At 55.4% G+C, this 27,028-nt stretch overlaps 2 protein-coding genes across 10 annotated transcripts in view; one reads left to right on the top strand and one right to left on the bottom strand.

Annotated features, from left to right (window-relative positions):
* NECAB2 (N-terminal EF-hand calcium binding protein 2) overlaps positions 1–20,218 on the top strand; it is an 88,044-nt gene extending 67,826 nt beyond the window's left edge. For all 7 annotated transcript variants that reach the window (XM_055726274.1, XM_055726277.1, XM_055726273.1 and 4 more), the window contains 9 exons: positions 477–574; positions 14,442–14,578; positions 17,030–17,148; positions 17,332–17,411; positions 18,203–18,259; positions 18,382–18,494; positions 18,811–18,888; positions 19,231–19,322; positions 19,438–20,218. In XM_055726274.1, the coding sequence (XP_055582249.1) occupies positions 477–574; positions 14,442–14,578; positions 17,030–17,148; positions 17,332–17,411; positions 18,203–18,259; positions 18,382–18,494; positions 18,811–18,888; positions 19,231–19,322; positions 19,438–19,466 (803 nt within the window). In that variant the 3' untranslated portion in view covers positions 19,467–20,218. The remainder of the gene's footprint in view (positions 1–476; positions 575–14,441; positions 14,579–17,029; positions 17,149–17,331; positions 17,412–18,202; positions 18,260–18,381; positions 18,495–18,810; positions 18,889–19,230; positions 19,323–19,437) is intronic.
* Positions 20,219–20,248: 30 nt separating this feature from the next.
* Positions 20,249–25,093, bottom strand: SLC38A8 (solute carrier family 38 member 8). 3 transcript variants are annotated; one of them, XM_055726269.1, is made up of 10 exons: positions 24,803–25,092; positions 24,101–24,299; positions 23,735–23,888; positions 23,471–23,575; positions 23,095–23,152; positions 22,730–22,844; positions 22,457–22,607; positions 22,173–22,372; positions 21,918–21,969; positions 20,249–20,402 (listed from the first exon to the last, which is right to left on the bottom strand). In XM_055726269.1, the coding sequence occupies exons 1-10, from the start codon at positions 24,974–24,976 to the stop codon at positions 20,306–20,308; spliced, it is 1,305 nt and encodes a 434-aa protein (XP_055582244.1). In that variant the 5' UTR covers positions 24,977–25,092; the 3' UTR covers positions 20,249–20,305. The 3 variants fall into 3 exon arrangements, with proteins under 3 accessions (XP_055582244.1, XP_055582245.1, XP_055582246.1); XM_055726270.1 differs by having other exon boundaries at positions 22,457–22,604; positions 24,803–25,091; XM_055726271.1 differs by lacking the exon at positions 23,471–23,575 and having other exon boundaries at positions 24,803–25,093.
* Positions 25,094–27,028: the final 1,935 nt, after the last annotated feature.

Below are 27,028 nucleotides of genomic sequence, written 5' to 3'. Positions count from 1 at the left end.
GATTGTGGGCTGAGGTGCAAATGTGATGGGAATGGAGGGGAAGATGTAAGGCTGGTCTCGGCTCATATACATTGGAGTGAACCTGGCATGTCTTTGGATGCTTTGAGTAGTAAGACTGTCATGGGAATAGAAAAGAGATTTCTTTTGGGACTTCCCCCTCCATGTTAACAATAGGAGAGCGAGAGCCGAGATAAGGTCAAATGCAGAAGTGGACATGGAAATAAATCACCTGGTAAGTTATTTTTGATGAGAGCTACTGTGCCTTACATCTCCTTTTTGCAGCATTCCCAGACTTCATGGGAACTGCACCACTTCCCATCCCTGCACATTATGGCTAAGAATATAGAATATAAAAATATACCTGAAACCACCCTCTCATGTTTTTCTTTCCACCAATAAATAGACCTTGCTGTGTCACGTAGCCTTGAAGCATTAAGTTAGAGCATTTCCCATCATGTTCCTCTTGGTTTTCCCAGATTATTTTGCTGACCATATGGGAGACTATGAAGACGTCTTGGCCTCGCTGGAGACTTTGAACCTCTCCATCCTGAAGGCAATGGACTACACCAAACGGGTGAGTGCTCCTCGCTGTGCCTTGTTCTCCAGGGGTCAGAGTGAACGGCACGAATTTTGGGTTAACGGCATCTAAATCTGAAGCAGTGTTGTCTCCTCATGATGTTGCATTTGTGTAGTAAGTGGATCGTCACAGCAACGTGACGGAAGAGGATTTTTTTGTGTGTGTGTTAACAGCAGATGGATCTTGAAATTTTTGGCCAGATTGTGAACCATGGTGCCAATGTCATGTGCAGTAGTAGATGGTGGCATGGAGGCTTTGTGGCAGAGCATTGTATCTCCCCAGCACCCTTCCTAAGCCTGGCAGGTGGCCTTGGCTGTGCCGTGGCTTATGCTCTGCGTTGCCTGAAGCACGAAGATGCTCCAGTTGTCGTCAGACAACATGGCCCTTGGCTCTCTTGACCAGGATTTTGAATGCATGAGTTCTTGTTAGCATCATCGGGAATGCTTTTGGAAACATCATGTTGTAGAGCTGCTACTAAATACAGCTTCCAGGTTGGAAGGCATCCTGAGTTCCAGAAATACGGTCCTGCATGTGCATAGCTGCTGTGTTAGAAACGAGAGGGCTGCGTGTTTGAAGGGCTATGGGGGCTTGTGCAAGCAGCAAAACTGAGACATAACGTCCTGTTTTATACATGCAGAGTACCCCCAGCTGCTTCACAAGCCCACCACGTACCTTCTGTTGATGATACTGTTCATAACGGACTGCTAGACAGTGGCACTGATCAAGAACATATTGAAGTTTATTTACAAATACATAGGAAATCTGAGCTGTTGTACCAGGTAAACATCCCTGCTGAGAGGTGCACTGTTCGTTTGGTGCCTTACCAGGAGGAGGGAAGTGTTTACTAAGCGCTTGTTCCTTTGAAACTCTTTTCCTGTCCTGTCCATACCACTTAAAGTATTGGTGATATTTATTATCCTCAGAATAATCAATCCTTCTCCCAGTTCTACCTTCAACCATATATTTGCATCATTCTTTTGTGCCGTGATGAGGAAAAAGTATTCTTCCTCTTCACTGGTGAGCAGTAATGTGGTGCTGAGGATCAAGCCAAGGGGGGAGATTTTGCTTTTTCCCAGCACCTGTGGGGACTTCACAGTTCAGCTCCTCTGAGTAATCCAAATTGAAATCTCCCTTCTGTTTAACTTTGAAGCTAAAGGAGAAACTCAAATTGCTCCACACTAAAGATGTGGTAACGATAAGAAGTTTTAGGCGTTAGAATGGGAAAAAGCAAAATTCTCTCCCACCTGGTTGCTGAGTAAAGAGCCTGATTCCCTTGCTTGATCAAAATCCATCCTTTTTAATGTTTGTGAGGGGGGCAGCATGGTAAGTGAAGCCACATATTTCACATGGTGATGTCTTGCCATAGTAAACCAAAGGCAAAAGTAAGCACTGATCTGTCTGAAGTGTTTGTGATTTTTTTATCAACATTATGAGAGGGTAAAAAAAATAAGGGCAACAATAATATTTCATTTTTTCTAATTAAGTTGCTGAGTCTGTTCGTGCCTCATTTATATGCATTATTAACAAATTTTCTGGCAGTCAGATGTGCCAACTATGTATTTTAAATACATGTTAACATGCTAATAGATAACTTAGTAATTCACTAGAGCTTGCTGTTCGTGATGCCTTCCACTGTTGCTTTTTGAATATGAGGTTAATATATATGACTAATTCCTCCCAGTACTTTGCAAGAGGACAATGGCTTATTCCCTCTTTATAAATCAGGCATCTGAGCATGTGGGTATTACCTTGAATACAGAATGTGCAGCAGAGGCAGGATGATTATTCATAATCCCAATGCACTGCCTTCTTAAGAAGAGCATCTTTCTTCCTCCTTGATTCTAAAATTTGTGGCAGGGTTCACCAGCTTTAATTGCAATTTAATTGCAATGGGGAAAGATTATTTACCTAAAACTGAGCTGGTCCCCTCCATCATGATTTTGTGGAGGGAACTGGGGAGATCCAGAGGATGCTGGAGGCATCTTCCTCCTGTGACGCTGAAGGATCACAACACTCTGAATCTCAAATGCAGATGTTTCCCTTCTAGATGGCTAAAAGCAGGCGAGGAAGTGCCGCCCCAGCAATCCCCTCATCGCCCCCATTTCATCAGCCCATGGGGTGTGTTGCTCCTTGCCAGCTGGCAGACTTTTGGCAAGCGAGCAAAGAGAGGAAGGCTCCTTCACGGAGGGAGGCTGGCAAAGAAGTATTTCATGAAAAACATTGCTCCCTGCTGTGATTGTGTGAACAAAGCGGTACAAACCTCATCAATGAATTATTCAAACGCAGGCGCTTTGTTCAAGTAAAGAACTGAAGAAAAAAAAAAAAACAAAAACCAACAAACCCCAAACCAGAAAATAAGCTGTTGTAGGTGGTAGAGAAACTCATCTCCCATGTTCAGACAGGACAGTCTTCCAGGCAGCAGCAGAGGCTTTTACCGACTGCAAACCATTAGGGCTTTTTCATGAGGGGGTTTCGTATGTGTTTTCCCTAAAGGAAAAAAAATAAATATTTGTTTACTAAACTTCCTAGTTTTAGCGTCAGGATTGCGAACGCAGTGTCAGAAGGAGGCTTCTTACGACCTGAATCTCTGAACCAGTAAAATAACCCCACTGAGGTCTTCCCACTGGTTTTCAGCTGGGTGTTCCCACACCCCACCCCAGCCTGGAGGGCAGCACAGGCTGCTCTGTTTCCTCCAGGCTGGGACCAAGCTCCCAGGATAAGGCTTCAGCCCCAGGGATAAGATCCGTTCCAGGATTGCAGAAGCTGGTGTGAGCTCCCACCTGTCTGATGGGTCCCCACAGAAAGGTCTCCTTCTGCTCCACGTCCTCCGTGTGTGATGCTGTAGCCAAGCTCCCTGTGCTGATGTTAGGATGTTTAGGGGATATGTACATATAAATATATTTTTACAAACACTCGATCAGGGAAAAGATCATTGAAGCAGCAGGTTTTAGTAGGACCCAAGCATGGTTTTGTGCCCAGTGATGCTCCAGCCTGTTGCTGTCTCTGCAGCTCTTCCCCAAGGCCGGATCCTGCAAAGGGCTTGGTGCTGATGCTGAGCACTATGACTTGTTTTGCTTGTGAGATGCTCCTGCTTCCCTGTATTAAAATAAGCATTTCATCGGCTGGAGAAAACTACTAACCATTTGACAGTGATCCTTATTCCCTCCCTCTCCTTTCCGTTACAAAAAAATACTCGGTGCATACAACAAATGGAGCCTAACCTTCTTCTGTGTTGGCTTTCTGATGAGAGGTGCCTGCTGATGAGAGGGGCTGGACAGCCGTGGTATTTAATTGCTGTTTATATTTCTCACCTTAAAAGACAACTGATTATTTCTTGCTCATAAAAAGAGAAAGCAGCAATTATCTCGTGCTGGAGGAGCTCATAAAGTATCAGCAGTAATTAGATTCAATAGTGGAAGGTCTCATACAGCAAAACAAAATCTGTCATTGTAATTATTTTCCAATACTCTGATGTTCATGCTGCGTTGAAATGACTGCCAGTGATGACGGGAAATGCAAAGTTAAATTGGAGAGAAAGGAAATGAACTTTCGGGATCTAAACCAACCTGACAGTGGGAGATGTTCTATATTATTCTCATTTTCTCTTTTATAGTGCAGTTGGCAAGTATCAAAACCAATGTGATTCTGTGTCTGGTGTCAAAGGGTGTGTGGGGTGCGGTGGGAGCTGGAGGACCAGAGCCAGGTGATGCTGTCCCTCCTGTGTGGTCACTGCCCCCTTGCCCACTGTGGGACAGTGCCCACCCAATATCTCCACCAGCCCTGCCAGCATCGAGGGGTGCTGGGGATGGAGGAGTGGGGGACGGTGCCTGGGGAGCCAGAGTGATGGTGCTGGGGTGGTGGTTACCACTGAACAACACCTGGACACCCTGGGAAATTGGTAAAAAATACATTTTGTGGTTTTTTTAATATATTTGAGAGGCACAATTAGCCCCGTTTCTGCTGCATACGGCTTCCACCGCCTGCTGCACTGGGATTGCTCCTGCTCCCCGCCTTTGCCAAATCAGCGTTTTGCAGCACTGAGCATGGAAACACCAGCAAGGCTGACCTTCAGCAGTGAGGCAAACTTTAAAAAGCAAGCTGCAAAAACATCCCAAATATGCTGAGTGAGGAATTCGCCCTCAAGGAGGAAGCAGCTCAGATTTCAGGTCAAATCATCCCATCCTGGAGATGCTCCTGTTGGGTACCAGGCAGGGCTGGTGATGGTCTTTGGTTTTTGGTGTGTGCCTCATCCCAGGGCTTGGAAAGCAAAATGGCTCAAAATTGGAGCTGCAGGTGCAACAGCCTCTCATGCATGTACTGGAATGGGGTGGAGCTGGTCTCTCTGGTGCCTGTGAACATGGTGCAGGGAAAGGCTGTGCCGCTCTGCTTCGGTGAGGCCAGGTGAGCAGAGCAGGGCAGGGGGGTGCTGACAGATTAGGGGGGATTCAGCGACTGGCTTCAGGGAGGAGTGAGGCACAACAAGAGAGATTTATGGAAGAGGCCTGAGGACCGGCAGCTGGCTCTGGACCATCCTCTGCTAGATGCTCAGCATCACTTTTGGTCCTGGAGGGAGCAAAAGGAGACGTGAAAGACAGTGGTTTACTCCTTGCTTGCTGCCAGCTCCGCTGCTAGTCTATCACTTGGCAAAATCCTTTTTTATCTCATTTAATGGACTTGGAATGTCATCAAGTGGTGACAACCCCTGAGAGCCTTCTCGTGTCAGGGTGCCAAATAACACATGTGTGTCTTATGGACAGGCACTGTCCCCAATCCAGCTGCAGGCAGATTTCCCCCACCCCAAGAATCATTATTTAAATGAAAGAATATGTAAATCATAAAGGGAAAACCGAGCGTACTGACCTTCAATACCAGCTGCTGATGCTCTAGCGGTGCTGGGGAGTCCAGAGGTATATACAGACAGGTGAACAGGTCTGCATGTGTTATTTGCAAGTTAAATTGTTCCTGCTGTGATTCACCCTTCTTGTCTCTGCCTTACGACATGTCATGGCAGTGAGCAGGAGATGCTGGGCTCCGGAGGCTCGCTGGGAGCTGCTGCAGCCACCCTCCTCTCACTGCAGCTGGTACCGGTGTGGCTGTGGGTCTCCCCAAACTTGCAGCACACTGCAAGGGAGCACTTGTTTGAGCAGCTCACAGCCCCAGAGCAAGCACCATCTGCCACCACTCTTGGATGTTAAAAATGATGGATTTTTCTCGTTGTTTTAGAGCACAGTCCAGAACAGCAATATAGAGTGATCTCATTTGCATCCTTACCTGCCAAAATTAAGCTTGGCAAATATGATATTGCTCTTTTTTTGAAAGATGACACCTCAAGATAAAATAGTCAGTAGAAATAATCCTTCAAAATAATCTTTTCATCGAACCCTCCAGCTAATCCTTTATCTCATCCTCTCATTTTACTTGAGCAGTTTTTCTCCTGCTCTGCTGAACAGACCTGGTGCTCACCCCGAGGGCACCTGAGGCTCCTGGAGCAGCACTTTGCTGTGCCGGGATGCTGCTCCGCGGCAGGGTGTAAGAGCAACACGGTGGGAGCAGCTCCGGGTAGTGCCCAGCCCAAACAGCGTGAGCTGCTCCGGGTTCCCACAGGCATCGTGCTCTGACCCTGGCTCCGCTCGCACCCAGCCGTGGTGGTTACAGGAGCAGCCACTGAGGTCCCCTAGTCTGAAGGCCGTGGGGTACCACTGCAGTGCAGCACATCTATTGCTTCGTCTTTCCTCCTGGGCGAATTCGTGCCCTGCTGCCCATCAGGGGGTCCTTCGGGGAAGCGCTTCCCCAGCTTCCTCGCTGCCCAGCACGGGAGCAGCTTATCTCCTGGTACTTTGTACCTGGCTGAACCCTGGGAGATCCTGTGCAGCTTGTCATCGTCTTCCTTCTGGGAAACATTTGGCTCTTCTTTAGGAGTCAGGATGTTGGCTCAAATGGCCAGTTGGCCTTTTCTGGGAGGCTCAGAGCATCATCCACCCTCACTTGGCATCACGGAGGTCTGCCCTGGTGGGTAGGGGGTTGTTTCAGGGATTGTTAGCTGCTTTTTTGCCCCTTTCTTAGATGGGTGATTTTATATGAAACACCAGCTTTGAAACACTCCTATAATGCAATTAAAGATGTATTCATGGTGAATGGGTTAGGCTGAAAAAAGGAAGGAGTGGTGACAGGGTGGTGAACAGGTAAAGGCTGAGTCATCTTTCTTTGTGTTTTGAATGATACGTTTCTGAACAATTTCAGTATTGATTTCTGTAGAAAAAAAAATCGTGAATTTCTGGAAAAGTTATGGAACTTTATAGTTCAAGAATAATCGAGAAGGAAACAAGACATATCTGTTTAGCTTCTCGGATAGTATTTCTGCAACTCTTCCCTGAAATTAATTTAAGAAAATATTGCACTACAAAGTAAAGCAACAGTGCTACTCCACTTCTGCAAGAACTGAATTTCCGCCAACTTTTCTGTTCAGACTCCAGGCCAGAAAGCCGATTCTCCATGCGATACCAACCGGAGCAATTTCCTTGCCAGCACCCCCAGGGCTGTGCCTGAGATCCAGCCGGGCTGCCAGACTGCCAGGGAGCACAGCGGGGCTGGCAGGGAGATGAATCTTAAGAAGGTCTTTCTTGGAGCATATTTTTAGACAAAGATGTTTATTCACTATTCTTCTGCTTGTCTCTCACTGCAAAATTCATGTCCCTCCTCTCACTCTGAGAAGGAAGAGCATCTTCTCTGGAGGTCCTACTCATGCTGCCCTGGCTCCAGCTCTGATGGACCTCCTGTAGAACATTCTCTTCCTCCTCCTCCCTCCAGTTTTAAGGCTATTGCTCCTGGGATTAAATAAATCGTATACAGACATCAGCACTGTGTTCGAAGCCCGAGAGCAGCTTTGAAGGAGCCACCAAAAGGATAGGCAGGGACCAAGTCAACACGTAACCAGCTGGCATGACCAGGCTGAGCCTTCAGCAGCTTGACCATCCCATGTCACTACATCTACAGGGTCTTTTGAGTAGGTCCTGTTTGGAAAACAAAATCTGTACTTTCCTTGGAAAACTGAAAGAAAATGTGTATTCGTTTACCGTCTTGTGGATACTATATACAGCTAATTAGGAACTTGCGTGGAGGGAAAGGCTAATTATAGTCAGGGTGTTCAGAAGTAGGAGGCCACGCTTTATTTCCAAGTTTCTTCTTTGCCTGCTGGCGATGTGGACAGGGTGTGAAAGTGCCATATGCCTCTTGATCCATAGGCAACCCCGGGGGGTGTGATGTATAGCACACGTATGGGCCAACAGCTACCCGCCCCTCACACACCCGCGGCTGTAATGAGAAATGATGGGATTATATCACAGCCAGGACATTTCCTAATAATGGGAAGAGGGAAGTCCCAGGACCAGGCAAGGCAAACATGAGCTGACCAGGGTCCAGCACCGAGGTTTATAAAAGGAGGATTTTATAGCAAAAGGCTTTTAAACCCCATGTGCTGCCATCATCACATCATCTTTTTTTTTTTTTTGTCTGAACAGGTGTCTCATTTGTTTCTTTAGAGCTGTTTCGGGAAGGCTGAGGGTCTTTCATATGTTAATGCTTTCATTTATGAACTATTTAAGTGTCTGTTCTCTTCAGGTTTCTTCTACTGATTATGTGCCAGGCAATCAGTTTTGGGTCTCTGCTTCTGAAGGGATTTAAGAGTTGAAGGGAGGGAAAGGAGTGAGAGGCAGGTCTGAGTGTTATTGTAAGTGTAAGAAAATATCTCTTGGAAGAAAACAGGCAATTAGAAGCAACGAATTTAAATCAGCCACTCAGAGGTTACAGCGCAACACATGCCTGGTTTGTAAAAGGGTGAGTGGGTGGAAGATAACCTCTCCGTCATCCCGGGATGAGGTTTGACAGAGGTGTTTCATGGCATGGCAATGGGTTTGTTGTTGGGTTGCTTGGTTGTTTTTTTTTTAACTGGAGGAAAAGTGTGGGTGAAACAGAATTGGCTGTGGTTTCCACTTGAAAAGCCTCTTCGGTTCAGTGCCATCACTCCGTGGGCGTGCTTCAGCCGTGGTTGGAGTTAATAAAAATTTGAGAAGCTGTCAATGTCCCCAGGCTTGGTAAATGTCAGCCAATTTGGTCAGTCTTGCTGAAAAGCAGCTCTGGAAAGCCTTGTTGGTCAGGCTGTAACGCTTCAAGGTAAAGGGAAGGTACGGGGCTGTCGCAGGGGGGGTCTCCGAGTCCGTGGGTGGCTCAGAATCATTTATATTTTACATCCTGTAGTCTTAATGAGCTAAATAGTGACCTTTAAAAATGCCAGCAAAGAAGCTTTGAGATGCTCAACAACATTGAAAATCTCCCTTTTCAGTCATTTGGTACCCACAGGAACATGGCCATGAGAGCTCAGCTCTGGGCATCTGTTCGCAATGCCCGGTGTGGGATGCTCGACGCTGGTGCTGGCAAGTCCAAGCATTCAATGGCACCAAAGTCCCAGCTGTGATCTGCACAGGTAACACTTCCCAAGGGTGTTTTCATTAATCTGTGCCATAATTAGGGCAGATTTGGGGCAGGTGCCTATGGAAATGGAAAGCTGGAAGAGCTGTGGTGGGGCTTTGGGCAGCCTGTGCGCCCATGTGCGCACCTGCTGTGCACGGGGAGGTGCGTTACAGGCACATAAAAAGCCTGTGATGTGAAGGGAGGTGTGGGATTTGGGGCTTGGACCTCAGCTGACTGACCAGAGAGCTCGGCACTGGGCAATATTTCCCCAATTACCTGTTGCTAAAGCAAATTGTCCTTTCTCACTCGTTCTTTCTCTTGTTTTCCAATGTCTCTGGCTCATGACCTGGTTTTTCAAACAGTGACGCTTTCTGAAGCTCTGCTGAGAGCTGTCCCCTGTAGAAATCTCAAGGCCATGCTTTCAACAAGCCTTTTACGTTTGTTTCTTGCTGCAGACGCACGCAGCCATCCCTTTGCAGCAGCAGCAGACATCAAGGCCAGGCAGCTGGGGATGTAGCAAGGGAAGAGGTGCCTTTTTTACCCTTCTCTGCCTCTTCGGTAGCCACCATGCTCCTTCCTCACCCAAGGCTTGCCAGCAAAACACTCTGCAGCAGGGTAGTATCTGTGATGCCAAAGTCTTTCTAGCCTTGAACTCATCGGCTAGCTGGATGGGAAAGAGCATGCTTGGAGATGTGCCCCTCCAAGAGCTTCTGGCTCAAAGCAGCTTCATTGAGCAGCAATTATTATATTATCTCCATAAATATTTTAGCTTCTCAAGCGAAGCAAAGAGGGAATAACTCTTCAGGGTGGAATTAATAAGACCAAACCTCATTAAATCTCCCTAGGACAGAGTGACAAATGTTTTAATAAGATGATGGGAAGGATCCCTTTGGAGCTGGTCTTCTTAATGACTTGTTTTTGCAGTGTCAAATAAGACAATTGGCTAGAGGAGAGCCCGAGGGACTGCTGAAAAACCTCTGAGGACACGTGTCTCAGACCCAGCTCCTGAGAGCAAATGTCACAGCTGGGTTGGCAAATAGACAGAGTTATCAAGGTGTGTGGGGGGGAACCCCACCGTTGTTTTAATTTCAGAGCTATTGGACTTACTGGCCTGTTAAAAAGCATCAGATCTTCACTGACACCCCAATATTCCTCCATGCTGGCTGGCATCCATCCTTCCAACGAATCTTGATGTAGGGAGTTAAACTGATCTAAATGAACATGGGAATCACCTGGTTTACCCTAGAGCTGAACCGAGATTGTAGGGTGTAGTTAGGTAATAAAATCCCAACATTTAACTAGGCAAACTCTCGCAGCCTTATATTCTAGCAGCCAGAACCAGTCCGAGTGATCAGATGGTGCTCGGTATAGCCTGTGCCTTCATAAATGTGATTTTCCAAAAGGAGCAGGCTCCTGTGCTAGGGGGAGCGATCTGTTCACGTGAGGCGTGGGAAGGGCTGATCAGGAAATTTTTTGGTGGCATTTGCAGGAGATGGGCTGGAGTCTCGGAGAGCAGTAGAAAAGTGGAGGTAAATAGCATTTACCCCATTTATTTGATGTATGGGTTGAAATGGAAGAGCAGCGGTGCACTCTTCGCACCTGCAGCAGGGAAATGGAGCGTGGGATAAGAGAGCGGAGCAGGTGTAAAATCAGTTGATGGGCTTGGAGCATCCACGGGGATGTTCTACATGGTTTGGGTGACTATCAGAGAAGAGGACAAGGCACGGGTGCTGCAGATCTCCCTGGAAAGGGACATTAATGGGGAATTACTGTGTCTTTGCAGTGCAATAGTGCTTGGAGCAGCAGAAGGGGCCTTGGGGCACGGGGACCTGGATGCAGCCCCCAGCTCCGGCCAGCCCCATGCTCGTTTCTAGCCCCCCTGCTCAGCAGGGCAAATCATGTCCCAGAAAACCCGTGCTCTTAATTAAAAGAATAGCCCAATCAGCCGCTCGAAGGGGCACGCACAGCTCCGTGTTTAGCAGCAGCAGCAGCTCCCGGGGGCCTGCAGGTCTATATTAAATCCACGAGGAGGGGCATAGCCCCCAGCCCACGGGAACAGCAGCCCGCTGCCAAGGCAGCAATCAGATCCCCAGCACCAGCAATCAGAGCAAGGCTGGGTGCAAGAGTTAATCAAAACCTATCTGTAATTATAGCAGAGCCTGTCTGAGTGCCTGTTTAATATATTTACACCTTCATTATGGGCAAACTGCTGGTTGCTGGCAGGGGCGTGCGCGGGGGGAGCAGCCGTGGAGGGAGGGGAAATGCAAAAGAAATAGTTTCAGATCCCAAATGCAATGATATGTCTTTGCCAAGATTTATCGATTTAATACACCCTCAGCCAGCGTGAGGATAGTGGAGGATGTATTAAATGATAAGATGATTGCCTGGGTGAAGGAGCGAATTTAGCCTGGTGTGGGGCTCTTTCCAAAGCATGTGCTGGCAGAGGAAGATGAAGGATGAGGTTCCTTGACAGTGAATTGAATACGCTGTCTATACAGACTTGTTCAGTTGTGATACGTATGTCTGTGTGTATATGTGTAATGATGCTTGGAAAGAATACACATGCATACATAGTGTATATTGTGTGTTCTGAGCAAGTTGTATTTTTCTGGGGAGAACAGAGATCATCCAACTATCCAGGAATATTTGTGATGGCATTCAAATTGTTTTTCCCAATCCAAATGCTCAACAAATGTTTTCACATCACTCCCTTGGCTCTATTGCTGTTTATTTGTCTTGCAGTGGTGCCTGTGCCTCCCACGGAGGGGGCTCGGTGCGATGCTTCACCAGCTGTCACATCCATGGTCCCAGGCTGCCTGTTCATCCCTCTCCCTGCCTGCACGGGGCAAGGGAAAGCTGGGCAGGACTTGTCAGGAGATGTCCAAGTTCGACATGGTGGCACTGGCATCCCGATCCAAAAAGCCCAGCAGCAACCCCATCTGTGGTGGGCAAGGAAGCACATCCAGCCCCTGGGAGGCTGCGTGGTCCCATGGCACAGCACCCACTGCTGTGGGTACTGTGTGCTGTACTGGTAAAGTAAGGCAAAATCCCAAAGGGGCGAGCAAGCGAGACACCGATCTTTGGTTGTGTGATGGGGACGCTGCTCCATCACGCTCACGGTCCCATGCTCATTCGCACAGGCGAGCGGTGCTGCACTGGCTGCGCTTGCCTTCAGGGCGCTGCGAATGTCCCTGTTAGCAGCCAGCAGGTGAGTGTGTCTCTCCAAGCCGGCTGGTCTTGCTTCCAAACACTGCCGGGCCGTGGAGAGAGGACATGACACACAGGCGACCACTGCGTTGTGTTTCTGAGGCTTTGATGGTCCCAGAGAGGGTGATCACCCCCCTCTCCTGCCTGCAGTTTTTTGCTGCATCTCCCTGTACCCTGCGCCGATGCCAGCTTTCCTCCCTCTGACCTGACTGTTGGATAATGGTGGTACTGGTGGAGTGTGCTGGGCAGCACTGGGGCTGCGGAGGGGAGCATGGTCCTGCTCGGAGAAAGGTGGCAGGGTCCTGTGTGCACACCCAAGGAGCATCCCAGTGCTGGGTGCTCGTGCAGATCTGCTGAGCTGGTCCTGTCTCCATTTGACCGGTGTCCTGGGACAGGCTGTGCTGGTGAAAGGGCGACTCCGCACATCATTCCCTGCCATCCAGTGGTGCTACAGTGAGCAGCTGCAGGAGGTCACGTATACAGCACACTGCATGTGGCTGTGAGGGGGAGAGGAGCAAGTTTTTTGTGGTTGAGAGATGTCATTAACTGCCAGGCTAGTTGGATGCTCAAGAAGCCATCAAGGAACTCATGTTCCCCTACCAAACCAGGGGTGAGAAATCACATCTACAACCAGTTTCCCCAGGAGTGTTTTTCTTCAACTCATTCTTCTTTTATGATTTAAAATCAGGGATAAAGGTCCTCTGGGTTCTTGCAGAGCCGCTCAAGTTGCCATGGAAATAACCCTCATTAATCGCTTCACCATAAAACAAGAATAATTTGCTTTGGGGAGCTTGGGGTACTCGTGTTGTGCCGCTACGTGCTCAGATAACTGGTGGTGCTGGGACCGGAGCACTCTCACCCCTGAGTTTGGTCATTGCCAGTGGAATGCAGGGATCCAGGAGTGTCCATCCCCATCTCCTGGAGCCAAAAGTCGTGAATCCCAGAGGAATCCCGTGCCAGGAGGTGCTAGCAGGCAAGGACGGGCTGCCCAGCAGGGGTTTGCCTGGGCCACATGCTGTCCCTGCAGGCACTGATGGGTTGGAAAGACTCTGAGGAAAAAGCGATGCCAGTGAGTTTGGGTTGAGAGGAACCTGATTTTTGACCACAAGTTTTTTTAATTATGATGCTGAGTGCTTAGCTTCAGCCAGACCTGGTGTGGCCAGTGGCCTGGCTGGGCTGGACTTGGCCTGGTTGGGTTGGGGTCAGACCAGTTCGGCTGGTGTTGGACTGGTTGTGATGGTGTTGGGCCAACATTGGGCTGGTTGCGCGGGTGTGGAACTGGTTGTGTCGGTCCATTTGTGCCAGTGTCCTCTGGCAGGAGGTAGAGGAGCAGCACCGTGCCGTGGGCAGGGCACAGCAAGGCTGTGCTGGGGGAGGGGTGCTGCGTACTTTAAGCAGATCAGTTGCGCTCTTTAAACATTTTATTAAGTGTCGGCTGTCTTGGGAGGGTTTGGACTATTCCAGGAGCTTCTGTGGCTTGAACAGCTTGTCCTCCTGCACCAAAGCTCCCTGGGAGCAGCCTGCCTCCTGCTGAAGGCATTCCTGCTCTGGAGGCTGTCTCCATCAGCCAGAGCTTTCCTTTGCTCCCGCTTCCAAAAAAAACCCCCAACAACAAACCACCACCAAAATATGCTGAAGCTCTTGTTTTGCAGCATGGGATGGGAGGGAGGGAGGCTGGGTGGGGGCTGCCGGAGCTTTCTGCTGCTGGCTTGAAGGCATCTTCAGCTTGTGGCTGCTTGGTGACAACCATGTCAGTTGTCCCAAACCTCTTTAGCATCGGGTTGGCCATACTGTTGGCAACTAATGCAAGGCAATAGTAAAGTAAGATCACAGTAAAGAGAGCAACTATGGGCTTTGGGTAATCGCCTCTTTGCGTTGCTTTATTTATCTATAAATAAAGCGATGCTGATGTGCCTCGCTGCCCACACTCCCTCCTGTCACAGCCTCTACAAGTCTGTCCCAGGGTGATGGATGCTGGAGGGGCTATATGCTGGGTGACCTACAGATGCTGCAGGGTTATACTCTTCCCGTGGGGTGGGACAGCACAGGCTTGTTCTTCCTGTGGCCCTCATGGTCAGGGACACAGAGGGGACCAGCTTGTGCGTGGGATGTTGGATGGATGCTGCACCGGCTGGGGTGCCCGCCGGCATCGGGCGCTGGGTCTCACCGTGCTCACTGTCTGCCTTGGCAGGTGTACGAGAGCGGCAGCAACGTGGACCAGTTTGTGACCCGCTTCTTGCTGAAGGAGACTGCAAACCAGACCCAGTCGCTGCTGAGCTCCGTGGAGAGTGCCGTGGATGCCATCGATGAGCAAACCAACCCCGCCAGGTCTGCAGCACCTCCTGCCCTCCTCTCTGCTTCCTGGTTGATTTTAGGGGCGGGGGGGGGGGGGGGGGGGGGGGAGGGGGAGGGAGAGGAAGAAGATGCTTTTGTGGGATGAAGGAAAATGCAGCAGGCAGTGTGTGGGAGCACAGGGGAGCTTGGCGAGCAGCTGCCTTTCCCTCTGCCTCCCTTCCCAGTTTCCTGAGAGCTCTCATGTCTTTCCTCCACTGCTCCGTCCTGCCCTGTCCCTCACTCTCCTACAGCCCCAAGGGTCCCTCTTGACCCCATCACCCCTGAGTGGTGCAGGGGGGGATGCCAACAAGGGAGCAGCACCCTGGGGCTGGGCTGGGCAGCACTGGGTGCACAGGACTGCTTCTCTGAGCAAAGCCACTGGTCCCATCCAGGGCAAAACGCAGGCACCAGCAGCAGGGTGGCTGTGTCTGGGTGTGCTGGGGACAGCCCGCAGAGGGTGGCTTCCCATGCCAGGGATTCTGTCCCTCCTGCCAGGGCACTCAGCAGGTGACATCATCCATAGAGGCAAAAAGTGCTTGTGCACTGGCGATGGGCACCGCCATCCTTGGGTTCTGTGCAGGGGTCTGTCCCCATCCCAGCAGCCCGGCATGTGTTACCAAGCTTGGAGAAGCCAGAGGAGACAGTTTCAAGATTTCTCAAGCACTGCCAAGGCTAAAACATAAGGGGTACCCAGCAGCATAGCCCAAACCCCAGCGTAGCCCCCCTCGGTGTCATAGTGTCACTCACCTCCCCTGAGTACCATCATCACGATGACTGTAACCAGGACAGGTTGCCATGGAAACCATTCCTCAGATGCTTTTGAAGTGAATCCCTCTTCTGCCATACCTACAAACCAGGGGGCCACGGGGTGCCTGGGGAGATGCCCTGGCTTCCCCAAGCTGCAGGTGGGCAGAGGAGGCCAATGCACAGGGACCGCAGAGAGTGAAAATCCCACTCCCCACCGGGACACTGCAGGGGCCAACGAGCCCGAACGCTTCGCTGCAGCCTGGTCTTGGCTTTTTGGGTTTAACATCTGCAGCAGCCACATCCCGGAGAGGACAGCAGTGGGTTGGGCTCACAGGAGCTGTTTGGGACACAATGAAACCCTGGGCAGCCATGGTGACATCTCACCAGCATTCCTAGGAGGAATGCTCTGGGTTTCATCATCCCATATCACTTTCTCCACCTCATTTTGGAAGGAAGCTGTAGCAAACCTTGTATAAAATGTGGGAAAAGTAAGAGTTCCTGGGAAACAATGAGGAGGAAGCAAGCCCAACATCAGATGGAGCAATTAGAGCCTGTGAAAGGCTTTGCTGGCTTTTGTTTGCCAATGTGTGGGCCCTGTTTATAACGAGGAGTATTGTAGTTGTTTTCTCATGGTGATAATAGCCAAAAAAACTTCAAAATCAAAACCCCACAAAAAAGTTCTCATACATCCGCACAGAGACAAAAAGGTGGCCTAAAAAGCACTAAAATACAGGGCTGTAAAACAAAGTGGAAAGGCACAGTGTCCAAGCCTGAGACACCTCATTAAATTGTGATTAAAAAGAAATCTTTCTCTGTTCTCACCTAATTTCCTGCCTATTGACGGGGGATTATTCAGCACAGCAGTGGGATTATTGCACAGCCTGTAGCGATGGGGATGTTCCTGCTGCCTCTGTCGCCGTTCTTGCTTCCTTATCTTGGCGACGTTCTTCGGGACCAAATCTGCTCATTCCCATGTACATGGTCAAGGCCACATGGCCTGATTTTGGGGGACAACAGCAGCCCGGACATGGCTCCCTCGGCACTAAAGGAGCCACCTGGAATTGTCTGGAGTGGCCAGGGAGGGTAGGGAGGGCACCCAGCTGATGCGCTTCCGAGGGAGCCAGGTGCCTGGGGAGGGACTGGAGGGCAGGGACAATTCTGGCTAGTGTCATGCCCATCGACTCCCCGGTGCTCAGCATGCTGCCTCCGGGTGCGAGCCCCATGGCTGGCAAGAGATGACAAGAGGATCTAAGACCCCCTGGCACCTCCACCAGTGGGCAGCTGGCATGGAGCTGCTCTCACTGGGAGGAGATGCTGGAGACCCTTTGAGCAGCTCAGCCTCTCCCTTGCAGCTCAGGCTCCCCATCGGTGGAGGAGGAAGGAAAGAGAGAGCCAGCCTTCCCCGAACCCATTCCCACCTCACTGCACACAGACGGCAGCTGCAAACTGCAGCAGGAAAGAGAAGTGACGGCTGCTGGGAGCAGCCCGCTGCTCTCGCTCTGATTCTGACCCACTCCCCACACCGGGTGGTGCTGAAGGATGGTGCAGGAGGGCAGCCACTGCTGCTCTCCAAGGCATCTGGTGGCCATGGCAGAGTTGCCCAGAGGGATGCTCCAGTGTTGGCTCCCTGGGGCTGGCTCATGCTGTGCTGTACGTGCCCGGCTCTGCCCTGATGGCCTATGTGCTCTCTGGTTGCAGGCCCTACCCCAGCAAGGCTGCCCACGGTCTGATGGACGCCTGGTATGACAGCCCCGTGCCCAGCTACTCTCCCACCAGCTGGATGGTCCCCAGGGAGCAAGGGAAGAGCTTCCAGACTGGTAGGTGATGGCTGCTTCCCAGTTGCATTGGCCACCTTGGGTGACTCAGGGGACCTGGGGAAGGGAGCTGCAGTCTGGGTGGCAGCACAGGGGTGATGCTCAACTTCTCCAGAGGGCAGCAGGGCTCTTGGGGGGTGCCCGAGGGTGCCTCTCACTCCATCACTGCCTCCCGGCTCCACGCAGGTTCCTCTGACACCAAGGCGGAGGGGCTGGAGGGGCAGATCAACAGGCTGGCTGAGCTGATCGGCAGGCTGGAGGACAAGGTAAGGGCCAGCGATTCCAGGCGTAGGGCTGTCCCTTAGGTGTCCCTGCAGCTCCACCGCCTGCCTGCCCTGGTGGGGATGGAGGTGACCAAGAGGTAGCCATGACCATCCCTGTGCTGTGGCATGCACGGGCTGTGGGCGGTGCTGGAGGCTATTACATCTGACGAGCTGGTGGCAGCTATTCAATGTGGAAAGATTAACTGTGTGTTTATTTAAACAAGAAAAAAACGTCAGGAAGAAAAGTGACGTGTCTTGCAGAGGCAGTCTTACTCCATCTAGGGACTGAAGGAGAAAACGTTGCAGTGCTGGAGCTGTTACTGAAATCCTCCGGGTTTGCATTTTCAGAGCAGAAGGGGACAGGGGGAACGTGGTGCTGTACGTGGGGGCAGGGAGGTGCTGTGCAGGGCAGAAAAATATCAGTCCTGCTTGCCAGAGAAAATAAGGGCATGGCCAGGGATGGGAAGATGCCAGTGGGCACTGAGGAGGGACAGGTACCCCTGCTCCTGCCACCCCAGGGACCATTCAGGGACCATGGAAAGGTGACAGCAGCTTTGGGGCTGATGCGAGGACACGGTGTCGGGGCTGTCAGCTGCCCTGGGAGCACGGGGAGCTTTTGCAGAGGGTCCTGACGGGAGGGTACGAAGGTGCAAGGGGCTCTCAGAGCCATCCCCTGCAGAGAAGGGGGCACAGCCCGTCCTACCGAGTGCTGGGGACAGAAACCCACCTCCCTGGGAGGGACACCCAGCCTCAGCTCACCCACCCCTCCCGCTGCTTTTTCCCCGTTTCCCCAGACCCTCTGGTTTGACCTGCACCAGCGGCTGTCAGACAGCGAGAGCACGGCGTGCACGGTGAGAGTGCCTGGCCACCACCCCGGGGTGTCCCTGCAGCATGCCATTGGGCTTGGCGAGGGTTGTCCCCTTGCTTTTTGGGTCTCATGTGCCACTGTGGGTTTTTTGGGGGGGGCCCACAGTACCTCCTCCTGGTGCGGGATGAGATGACGGTGTCGCACAAGCACCTGGGCGAGTTCTGCAGCTCCCTGAAGCAGTACCTGAAGAGTGTGGCCGGGGAGCGGGACTGCTTCCAGTGGGTACCACCGGCATCGGGGGGCTCGGGGGGGCTGGGGGGGGCAGGGGGATGTCCAGCTGCCCTCGAAGCTAGGGCCACCTCACCAAGTGAAGGGCTGAGGCAAAACAGCCGGGATTTGGGGGTGCAGTGATGCTCGGCCACCAAAATTTTTGCATGGGCTGGGGAGTGTTGGGTGGGGGGGCTCCCCGCTACCTGGGCTGTTGGGGCTGGGGTCACCCCTCAGTTGCCCACCCTACAGCATGCCTGTGGCTGCAGAGGCTGAGGGGGGGATGTCCCATGGTTTGGGGCTCACCCCTCTCCCCACTCCCACCAGCGTCACGGCAGTGAAGCTGCCCGACGGGGTCACCTTTATCGTCTACGAGTTCTGGGAGACTGAGGAGGACTGGAAGAGGTAGGGGAAGGGGCCCAAAAAGCTCAGGGTGGTTTTTTTGGGTGGGGGGGTGTGTGTGCGTCCACGTGCTTGGGCACGGAGGGGTGTGGGAGCTGCTGAGCCCCAGGCTCTGTCCCCTGCCTGGGGGCAGGGGCGAGGATTTGGTCTGTCACTGTAGAGGGGACAGGGGGCTTGGGAGGGGTCTGTGCATCTCCCACCTGGGGATGCCTTGGGACATGAGGGATGGGAGGGCTCACTGTCCTGACCAGTGTCAGGGTGCTGCGCCCAAGGGAGGGGGCTGTGAGGGGTTGTGACGGTGATTTAGGGGGAGGCTGTCACCCAGTTTCTCCCACCCGGGTGCAGGCACCTGCAGAGTGCCACCTGCAAGGGCTTCCAGCACGTCAAGGTGGACACGCTGAGCCAGCCCGAGGCCATCTCCAGTGTGGCCGTGCCAGGTACGAGGGTGGCCACCCTGTGGGGTGGGACAGGGACAGCTGGGTGGGGGGGCGGTACAGGCTGGGTGGGACTGGAGGGGGGTCAGGGTGACCCTCTGGTGTCGTTCCCCTGCAGCTGCCTGGTGTACCCTGAGCCGAGAGTGACCACTGGTGCCGGGGGTCCCACCAGCACCCATCCCCGCTGTGGGGTGGCTGTGAGCCCCTGCGTGGCTGGGGGCGGGAGGTGGTGGTGTGACCTGTCTGCAGTGAAGGAAACCCCTGTGTCTGTCCCCAGCACCCCATCGGGTGTCCCCCCACAGCTACCCCATCACCTGGGTCACCTCTCCCTGGACTGGGGTGGTCTTTGGTGGGGGGGTGAGGGGTGTCCCCTGGGGTCTGCCAGGCATGGGCAGGCAGGGAGTGGGGGGAGACAGGGTGCAGGCAGCCAGGCCATGGGTGGGGGGCAAGGCAGGGGGAGGAAGCTGGTGATGAGGAGCAGGGTTGGGAGTGGGATGCTGGAGGCCCCCTGGGGAGGATAAGTTGGGGGTCCCCGCAGTGGTGCCTGGGGGTGAGGCTGTGCCCAGCACAGTGTGTGTGTCCCCAGTGTCCCTGGGCAGGGGGTGCGGGTGGTCCCGAGGGGTTTCCTTCACGTGTGCATGGTGACAGCAGGTGCCTCGCAGGCGTGGGGATGGATTGCCAGCTTCCCCCCACCCCTTCATCCCCCTTCCTGGGGTCTGTACGTCAGTCTGTCTGTCTGTCTGTGTGCAGGGTTCACTGCCCATCCTGCCCCCACCCCACCACGTGTGGGGGTCCCTCAGGGTGCATGGCGCAGCACCCTCGCCGATACCCTTGTCCCGTCTTTATTAGCTGCTGTACAACAGGGACGGTGATGCCAAATAAAACAGTGATGGGATCCAGCGGTGTAGCCGTGTCCGAGGCAGCTGTCCAGGGCTGGGGGGGGGGGCATGGGGGGGGGGGGTCATGGTGGGGGGCACGATGGGGGCTCAGTGCAGCAGCCCCAGCACGGCCAGGGCAGCGCTCTGCCCACAGACGAAGGCACCGCCGAGCACGGAGAGGACACCCCAAGTGATGAGAGCAGCCCTGCAGGGACATGAGCAGGGGGCCAGTAGGACAGAGCTGACCCCCAGTAACATGCTGCCCCCTGACCGCCGGGTGTGGGTCCCTCTGCGGGGTCTCAGCCTCTCTGCCATGCTCCTCTGCATCACTCTGGACCGATGGCCAAAGACCCTGGCAGCTCCTCCAGTTCATCCCCCACACCCTCTGCAATGACACACAAAACTTGGTCAAAAGCCTGGCAGCTGCCACCATGAGACTATCCCCGGTTCCGCTGGCACACAGTGGCCCCACCAAGGGGGTACAGACCCACAGTGGCCCCCCCTGCTCAGGCACGGCTGCTCCCACACGGCCCCAGCCCCCACCCTGTCACCACATCCCCCCACCACGTCCCTTCCCCACCTCCATCCCCAGCCCTGAGACCGGTGGGTCCCCCTCTCCCCGGGCACACAGCCCCCCACCTCAGCCAGACACAGAGCCCCCAGGATGTGGCACTCACCCCCAAGCCCCACCGCTGCTCCATCGCGGGGTCGCCAGCACGGTGCACCTTCCTGAGCCGCCCCAGGCAGGCTGGGGCTGTGCCCTCGCTGTCCCTATCGCCCTGGCTCACGTTGTCCTCTCTCCTTGTGATGGCACTCCTAGGTTCGCACCCTCGGGGGGGGGGGGTCTCCACGAGGGACCTCTCCAAGTCCTTTTCACCCAGCTGGGTGCCCCTGCTCACCTCCTGCCTTGGTCCCCCAGCACCCCCAAGGGCACCCTCACCCCTGCCCAGACAGTCAGGGCTCCCTCTTGGCCAAGAGCCCACAGTTCTGGGAAGCTTCCTCCAGCTGTCGTGGGGAACAGGAGCCCCCCACATCACCTCCATCCTCACTTAGATGCTGCTGCCCCATGGGCACCGCAGACACGCTTTGGCACATGCTCACCCCAAAACTCGCCAGCACCACACCAGGGCCCCTCGGCCGGGGCTGCTGCTGTGCCTGTCTCTCCAGCCAGGAGCAGTGATGGGGACACACCACGCAGGTATAATGGACACTGAACACCTGATGGCTGCCTGCCATGGGCACTGCGTCCCTCTGATGTCCACCCCAGCCTCCACCGAGTGCCCCAGTGCCTCTGAATCCCACTGGTCTCCTTCCCTTATGGCCGCTCTGCCTTGCGAGGGGTCTGGTACCCAGGCACATCCCTGGTACCCGGGCACATCCCTGAAACCTGAGCATCTCCCCAGTGCCTGTGCTCAACGCGCATGCCCAGGCACACTCTTGATGCCCAGGCACACCCCCAATACCTGGACACAGTCCCACTGCTTGGGCACATCCCTGATACCCAGGCCCATCCCCGCTGTCAGAGCACGCCCCTCCATACCCACCCTTCAGCCCCACTGCAGACCCCACGTCCCATAGCAAGTGCTCCTCCTCTCAGTGCCCACAGGTGCCCCAAATCCCCCCCCCTTCGCCAGAGGGACCCTGCCTGGGCCATGTGTCATCGGATGCCGTCCCCTACCCCTGCCCTTACCCGCCACCACCGAGCAACGCAGACACTCACTTTTTGCGTGGCCCAAGAGTGTGGGTCCCAGTCATGCACACCAGGCACAGCCCTGCCACCAATACAGAGGCTCAGCCCCACCGCCACAGCACCCCGTCACTCAGGTCCCACTGCAGCGTCCCCACAAGCACGCCACTGCACCCCCAAAACATGGCCAGGATGGGCCACCCCCCACCACAGTCCCCCACCCCCGACCCGCAGCAATGCTCTTGGCACTGGCACCCCCCTCCCCACCCTCTCACTGCTCGCTCTTGCCTGGGAAGATGAAGATGAAGAAGGCGCTGATGCCCCCAATGAGCTCAATGACCTTGCCGATGTCTGGGACGAACAGCGCGATGGCGAGGGTGGCGGCCATCCAGGTGACCGTCAGCATCACCCGGCTCCGCTGCTCATGCTCCTCAGGCACCACCGCAGCCCCACACTTGGGGGTTGCCCACACATCCCGCACCACCGACCTGGAGGGGGTGTCAGAGGGGTGATGGCACCCCGCGGAGCTGCACTGGTCGAGGGGGACACCCAGCTTGCCACTGCCCCTTCACCTGCCCAGCAGCACCACGATGGGGTAGATGGTGACGATGGAGACACCGAAGAGCAGGCGGGCGACGATGACGACCGGGTCGTTCCCTGGGTAGGACATCAGGACATCGGACGCCACGGCCTCGCCGAAGGTCAGGTAGCCGTAGAGCCCTGCTGACGGGGAGGTGGGCAGCTGTGCCTGTGAGCACAGAGGAGCTCCGAGGAGGAAGGATGAGCTCTGGGGACAGGGGACCCCTGAGGAAAGGAGGGGTGAAGGGCTTTTGTGCTGGGGTTACCAGTGAGGGAGTAGATGAGTAGGCAGATGAGCATGGAGAGCACGGAGACGGTGACCCAGTGGGAGAAGCTCCGGTTGCGCATGCTGCTGTAGATGGCCACGCAGGCTTCATGGCACTGCAAGGCAAGGAGGGATGGTGCTGGGGCCCCGTGCAGGGACAGCCCCCACGCCCAGACCCTTCCTTCCCACCCATGGGTGCTCTGTCCTGCTCTCCCCCGTCCCCAGGGGCTTGTGTCCTGCCGCACAGCCACCTCTGGTGACAGCCGTGGGTCCCCTTTCCTGCAATCTTCCCCCCTCTTTCACTCCCCAAGGAATGGTGTCCCCATGGTCTGGGATGCTGGGGACAGTGGGGCCAGCATCACCTACCTGGAAGCCGAAGCAGATGGTGGGGATGACGCTGAAGACGGAGGCCCAGGAGGAGGCCCTGTGGCATGGCAGGGAGGAAGCACAGAGCGAGCGAAGAGTGTGAGGCCCCCGGAGGCAGAGGGGACCATGGTGACATAAGCCTGGATGCCACCATGGGAACCTTCCCCCCCATGATGATTTTGGGAGAAGGGGGTGGCGGGGGGGGAGGTGCTGGGGCAAAAGCTAGGGCTGGGGGCTGCCACCCCACCACCACCCTGCCACTGCTGTCCCCAGCTCACGCCCCCCCACCCAGCACCACCCCACGCACTGCCCCGTGCCACTGCTGATGGCGTGGAGGATGGGGCAGGAGGGACGCAGGGCTGACCCTCCCCCATACCTGGAGGGCTGGGGGGGCTCAGGTGAGCCCAGGCTCTCTGCCTGCAGGTGGTATTTCAGGACGATGACCAGGGTGAGGTAGCAGGCAGCCAGCGTGCCCAGGATGCTGTGGGGCATGGGAGAGCACCAGCATGCAGACCCCGGGCAGCTGGGAGGGAGGGGGTCTCCCATCGCCCCGCAGGGACCCGGGAGGAGCCCTGGAGGAGGTGGCCTGGGTAACGGGGTGCCTAGGGGTGGGCCACCACAGGGACAGCCCAGGTGGTACCTGGAGTACTTCTGAAAGCCGATTTCCCTGGGGACGGAGAGCGGGAAGATGACGAGGATGCAGAGAGCTGAGAGGGTGAAGCGCTGGTCCGTGTACCAGGGGGTTGGCGGGGGGGTCCCGCTCAGCGTCCCGTTGGGGTACAGGGAGTCACACACTGCGGGATGGGGGGGGAGAGTGGCGGGTCAGCTGCACCCCAAAAGGTGACCCAAGGTGGTTGGGAGCATCACACCATGGCAGAGCCGGGGAGTTCCACATCCTCAGGGGTCCCAAGAAATCCCTGGGGCTGCCCCAACCCAGGCGGGACCACCTTTCCCTCACTCCCACGAGCTGCCAGCCCCAAAAACACGGTGGGGGGAAACAACTCACGTTTCTCCAGCTGATCGCCCACCACCCTGAGGAGGGCCACGGAGATCATGAAGAGGTTGAGGAGGAAGCAGACCTCACAGAGCTTCCCCGCCGCTGCCCCGCACACCGCCCGGACGACCCCTTGGTAGGTGGGTTGGGCACTGAGGGCCGCCGCGTAGCCCAGCACCGCCAGCCCGCTCACCAGGAAGACCAGTGAGCCCTGCGGGGACAGGACCCAGCAAGGAGCATCACACTGACCCCCGTCACCCCCCGCCCCCACCCAGGGGCACCCAGCAAGGCCATGGCTGGGGACCAGGGTTGCCTGGTAGCTGCAATCAGACAGGTCAGGAAAAGGGTGGCAAAGCAGCCCTGCACGATACTTTGGGTTTAGATTGGGGGGTTTTAGGGCACGTAGGGGCCCAGCCACTGATTTTAGTTTAGGCTGAGCTACAAGCCAGCTAAGAGTGCAGCTTCAGACGCAAGGAGCATCTCCAGGGCGGCAGCGCCTTTCGCACCCCTGCCCTGGGGCTGGTTCTCCCTTTCAGCCTGGGCTGGGCTGCGGGTGCTGACCCCCCTCCCCTGCAGCCCCCACCGCCCAGCACAGCGGGGCAGGGGAGCCCTGCCCTCCCCTCGCCCCAGCCCGCAGGTGCCTCAGCTCCCTCCCGGGACGCAGCTGCCCGCAGCCCCCCGCCGGCTCGGGCCCCGGCCGCCCCCGGCCCTTACCAGCTCCACCAGGAGGGCGGGGGCGGCCCCGCCGGCCCTGCTGAAGGCCCAGGGGAAGCTCAGCAGCCCCGCGCCCAGCGCCGACTTCAGCAGGATGCAGACGGCGCCGGCGGAGGAGAGCCCGGCGCTGCCCGCGGCCGGCAGCAGGGGCCGGCGCTCGCCCGCCCGCTCCATCCCGCCGCCTCCGCCGGGCTCTGCGCCGGGCCGGCCGGGGGCAGCGCGGACCCCGCGGGGGCGGGCGCGGCGCAGCGCGGGGGGCCCGCGGCCCCACGCCCCTGCGGGCAGCGGGGAGGGGGGCACCGGGGGATGGGGCAGGAGCCGGCCGTGGGAACCCCCCCCCCTCCCCCGCTAGAGCTCACCCCTCCCCGTCGCATCCCTGCGCGGGGGGCACGGCCCAGGCACCCCCCTGGCTCGGACCCGCGTGTCCCGTGGGCAGCCCCGGGAGCTACGGCAGGAAAACCAGCGGCCCCGGCAGCTCCCAGCACGGGTCAGGCTGGGGCTCCCCGTCCCAGCCACGCTCCACCCCGGCAATTCCCACCACGGGCTGTTTTGGAGCATCCCAGGGTGGGGAGAGCTCCCCATTCCAGTTGCATTCACCCCACCCTTGAAATTCCCACCGTGGGGCATTTTGGAGCATCCCGGGGCAGAGAGGGTGAGGGACGTCAGCTGCAGCAAGCACCCTCCAGACCATGCAGCTGGCAGATGCTGCACCACTCGCTGGGTGCAGGATGAGGCCGGCACCCCCCCCCCCCCCCCGTGTCTCCACAGCTGCAGAAAGCCCACTGGGGTGCTCCTGCACTGGGGAGACCTCAGCAAGGAGCCACCCCCTGCTCCACGCAGGGAGAGGGGGTGCCGGGATAACAGGATGGGGTGACACACTGCAGGGGGCCTGCACAGAGGCTGCACCCCACGGCGTCCAGGGGCCCATTCCCTGCCCAGGGGGACACGCAGCAGCTCTGTGCTGCTCCAGGCACATGCCACTGCCCCAGGGCTCAGGGCACAGCCCCCCCCCCCCCCCCCCGGCCCTGGCTGGCAGCCCCTAATGCATTTTTGATTTCCCAAATATGTGCCCTTCTGATCTCGGTAAGACGGATAAAGAGACTTTAATCAGCTGCTAGGAGGAATTATGGATGGCTAATTGTGCCTGCCACCTCCATTACATCTCTGCCGCCTACGGGGCTTATAACCATTTACAAAGGCCCTTCCAGGCCTTCATTAGCTGCACACCAAAGGCTTCGGAAATAATTGGCCTCTACGATTTAGAAATTGGCCACTGGGCTGTAAAATACCAGCCACTGGGAAAGGCTCTTAATTCGGACTGGCGCTTTGATACAGCTTGACTCTGGTTTCGAGGCTGCAGTGAAGCTGTAATCTCTCATTAGTGCTGCAATGAGAGGAGCGAGCCTCCTCATTAGCACCGACCCGAGCAGCGGCACCAAAGCTTTCCAGGCTCCCTCTGATGGGAGCGTCTCAAATCAAAGGGACACAGCCCACCACATACACTGGCACAGCAGCCCCAGCCCATTTATTTCTCTGCTCAGTGGCTCTGGGCTCCCTCGTTCGTATTTCCACACACACACACACACCCCGGCTTTTCTTCATTCCATTTACCTGGGTGCTCCAGCCCCTGGGCTGTAAGCCATAACCCGAGGGTCCCTACTCTGCCCTGGTGAGGCCGCATCTGGATTGCTGCATCCATTTTTGGGCTTCCCAGTTCGAGAGAGACAGGGAACTGCTGGAGAGGGTCCAGCAGAGGCTATGAAGATGATGAGGGGCTGGAGCATCTCCCTTATGGGGAAAGGCTGAGAGAGCTGGGCCTGTTCAGCCTGGAGAGGAGAAGACTGCGAGGGGATCTTACCGATGCACACAAGTATCTTAAGGGAGAGTGTCAGGAGGATGGACGGGGCCAGGCTCTTTTCAGCAGTGCCCTGCAACAGGACAAAGGGCAATGGGCACAAACTGCAACACAGTAAGTTCTACCCGAGTATGAGGAAGAACTTTACCATGAGGGTGACAGAGCACTGGGACAGGCTGCTCAGAGAGGCTGTGGGGTCTCCTTCTCTGGAGGCATTCAACACCCACCTGGATGCAACTCTGTGCATGCTTTAGGTGAACCGGCTTCAGCAGAGGGTTGGACTAGATGATCTCCAGCGGTCCCTTCCAACCCCGACCATTCTGCAACTCTGTGATTAGCTGCTTCTGCAGTTTTGAAGGTTTTCAAAACTG

This window comes from Falco cherrug, chromosome 14 (genome assembly GCF_023634085.1).
Source record: "Falco cherrug isolate bFalChe1 chromosome 14, bFalChe1.pri, whole genome shotgun sequence".
Taxonomy (NCBI): domain Eukaryota; kingdom Metazoa; phylum Chordata; class Aves; order Falconiformes; family Falconidae; genus Falco; species Falco cherrug.
Note: the sequence above shows the minus strand (reverse complement) of the source record. Positions and strands in the feature narration are given on the sequence as shown.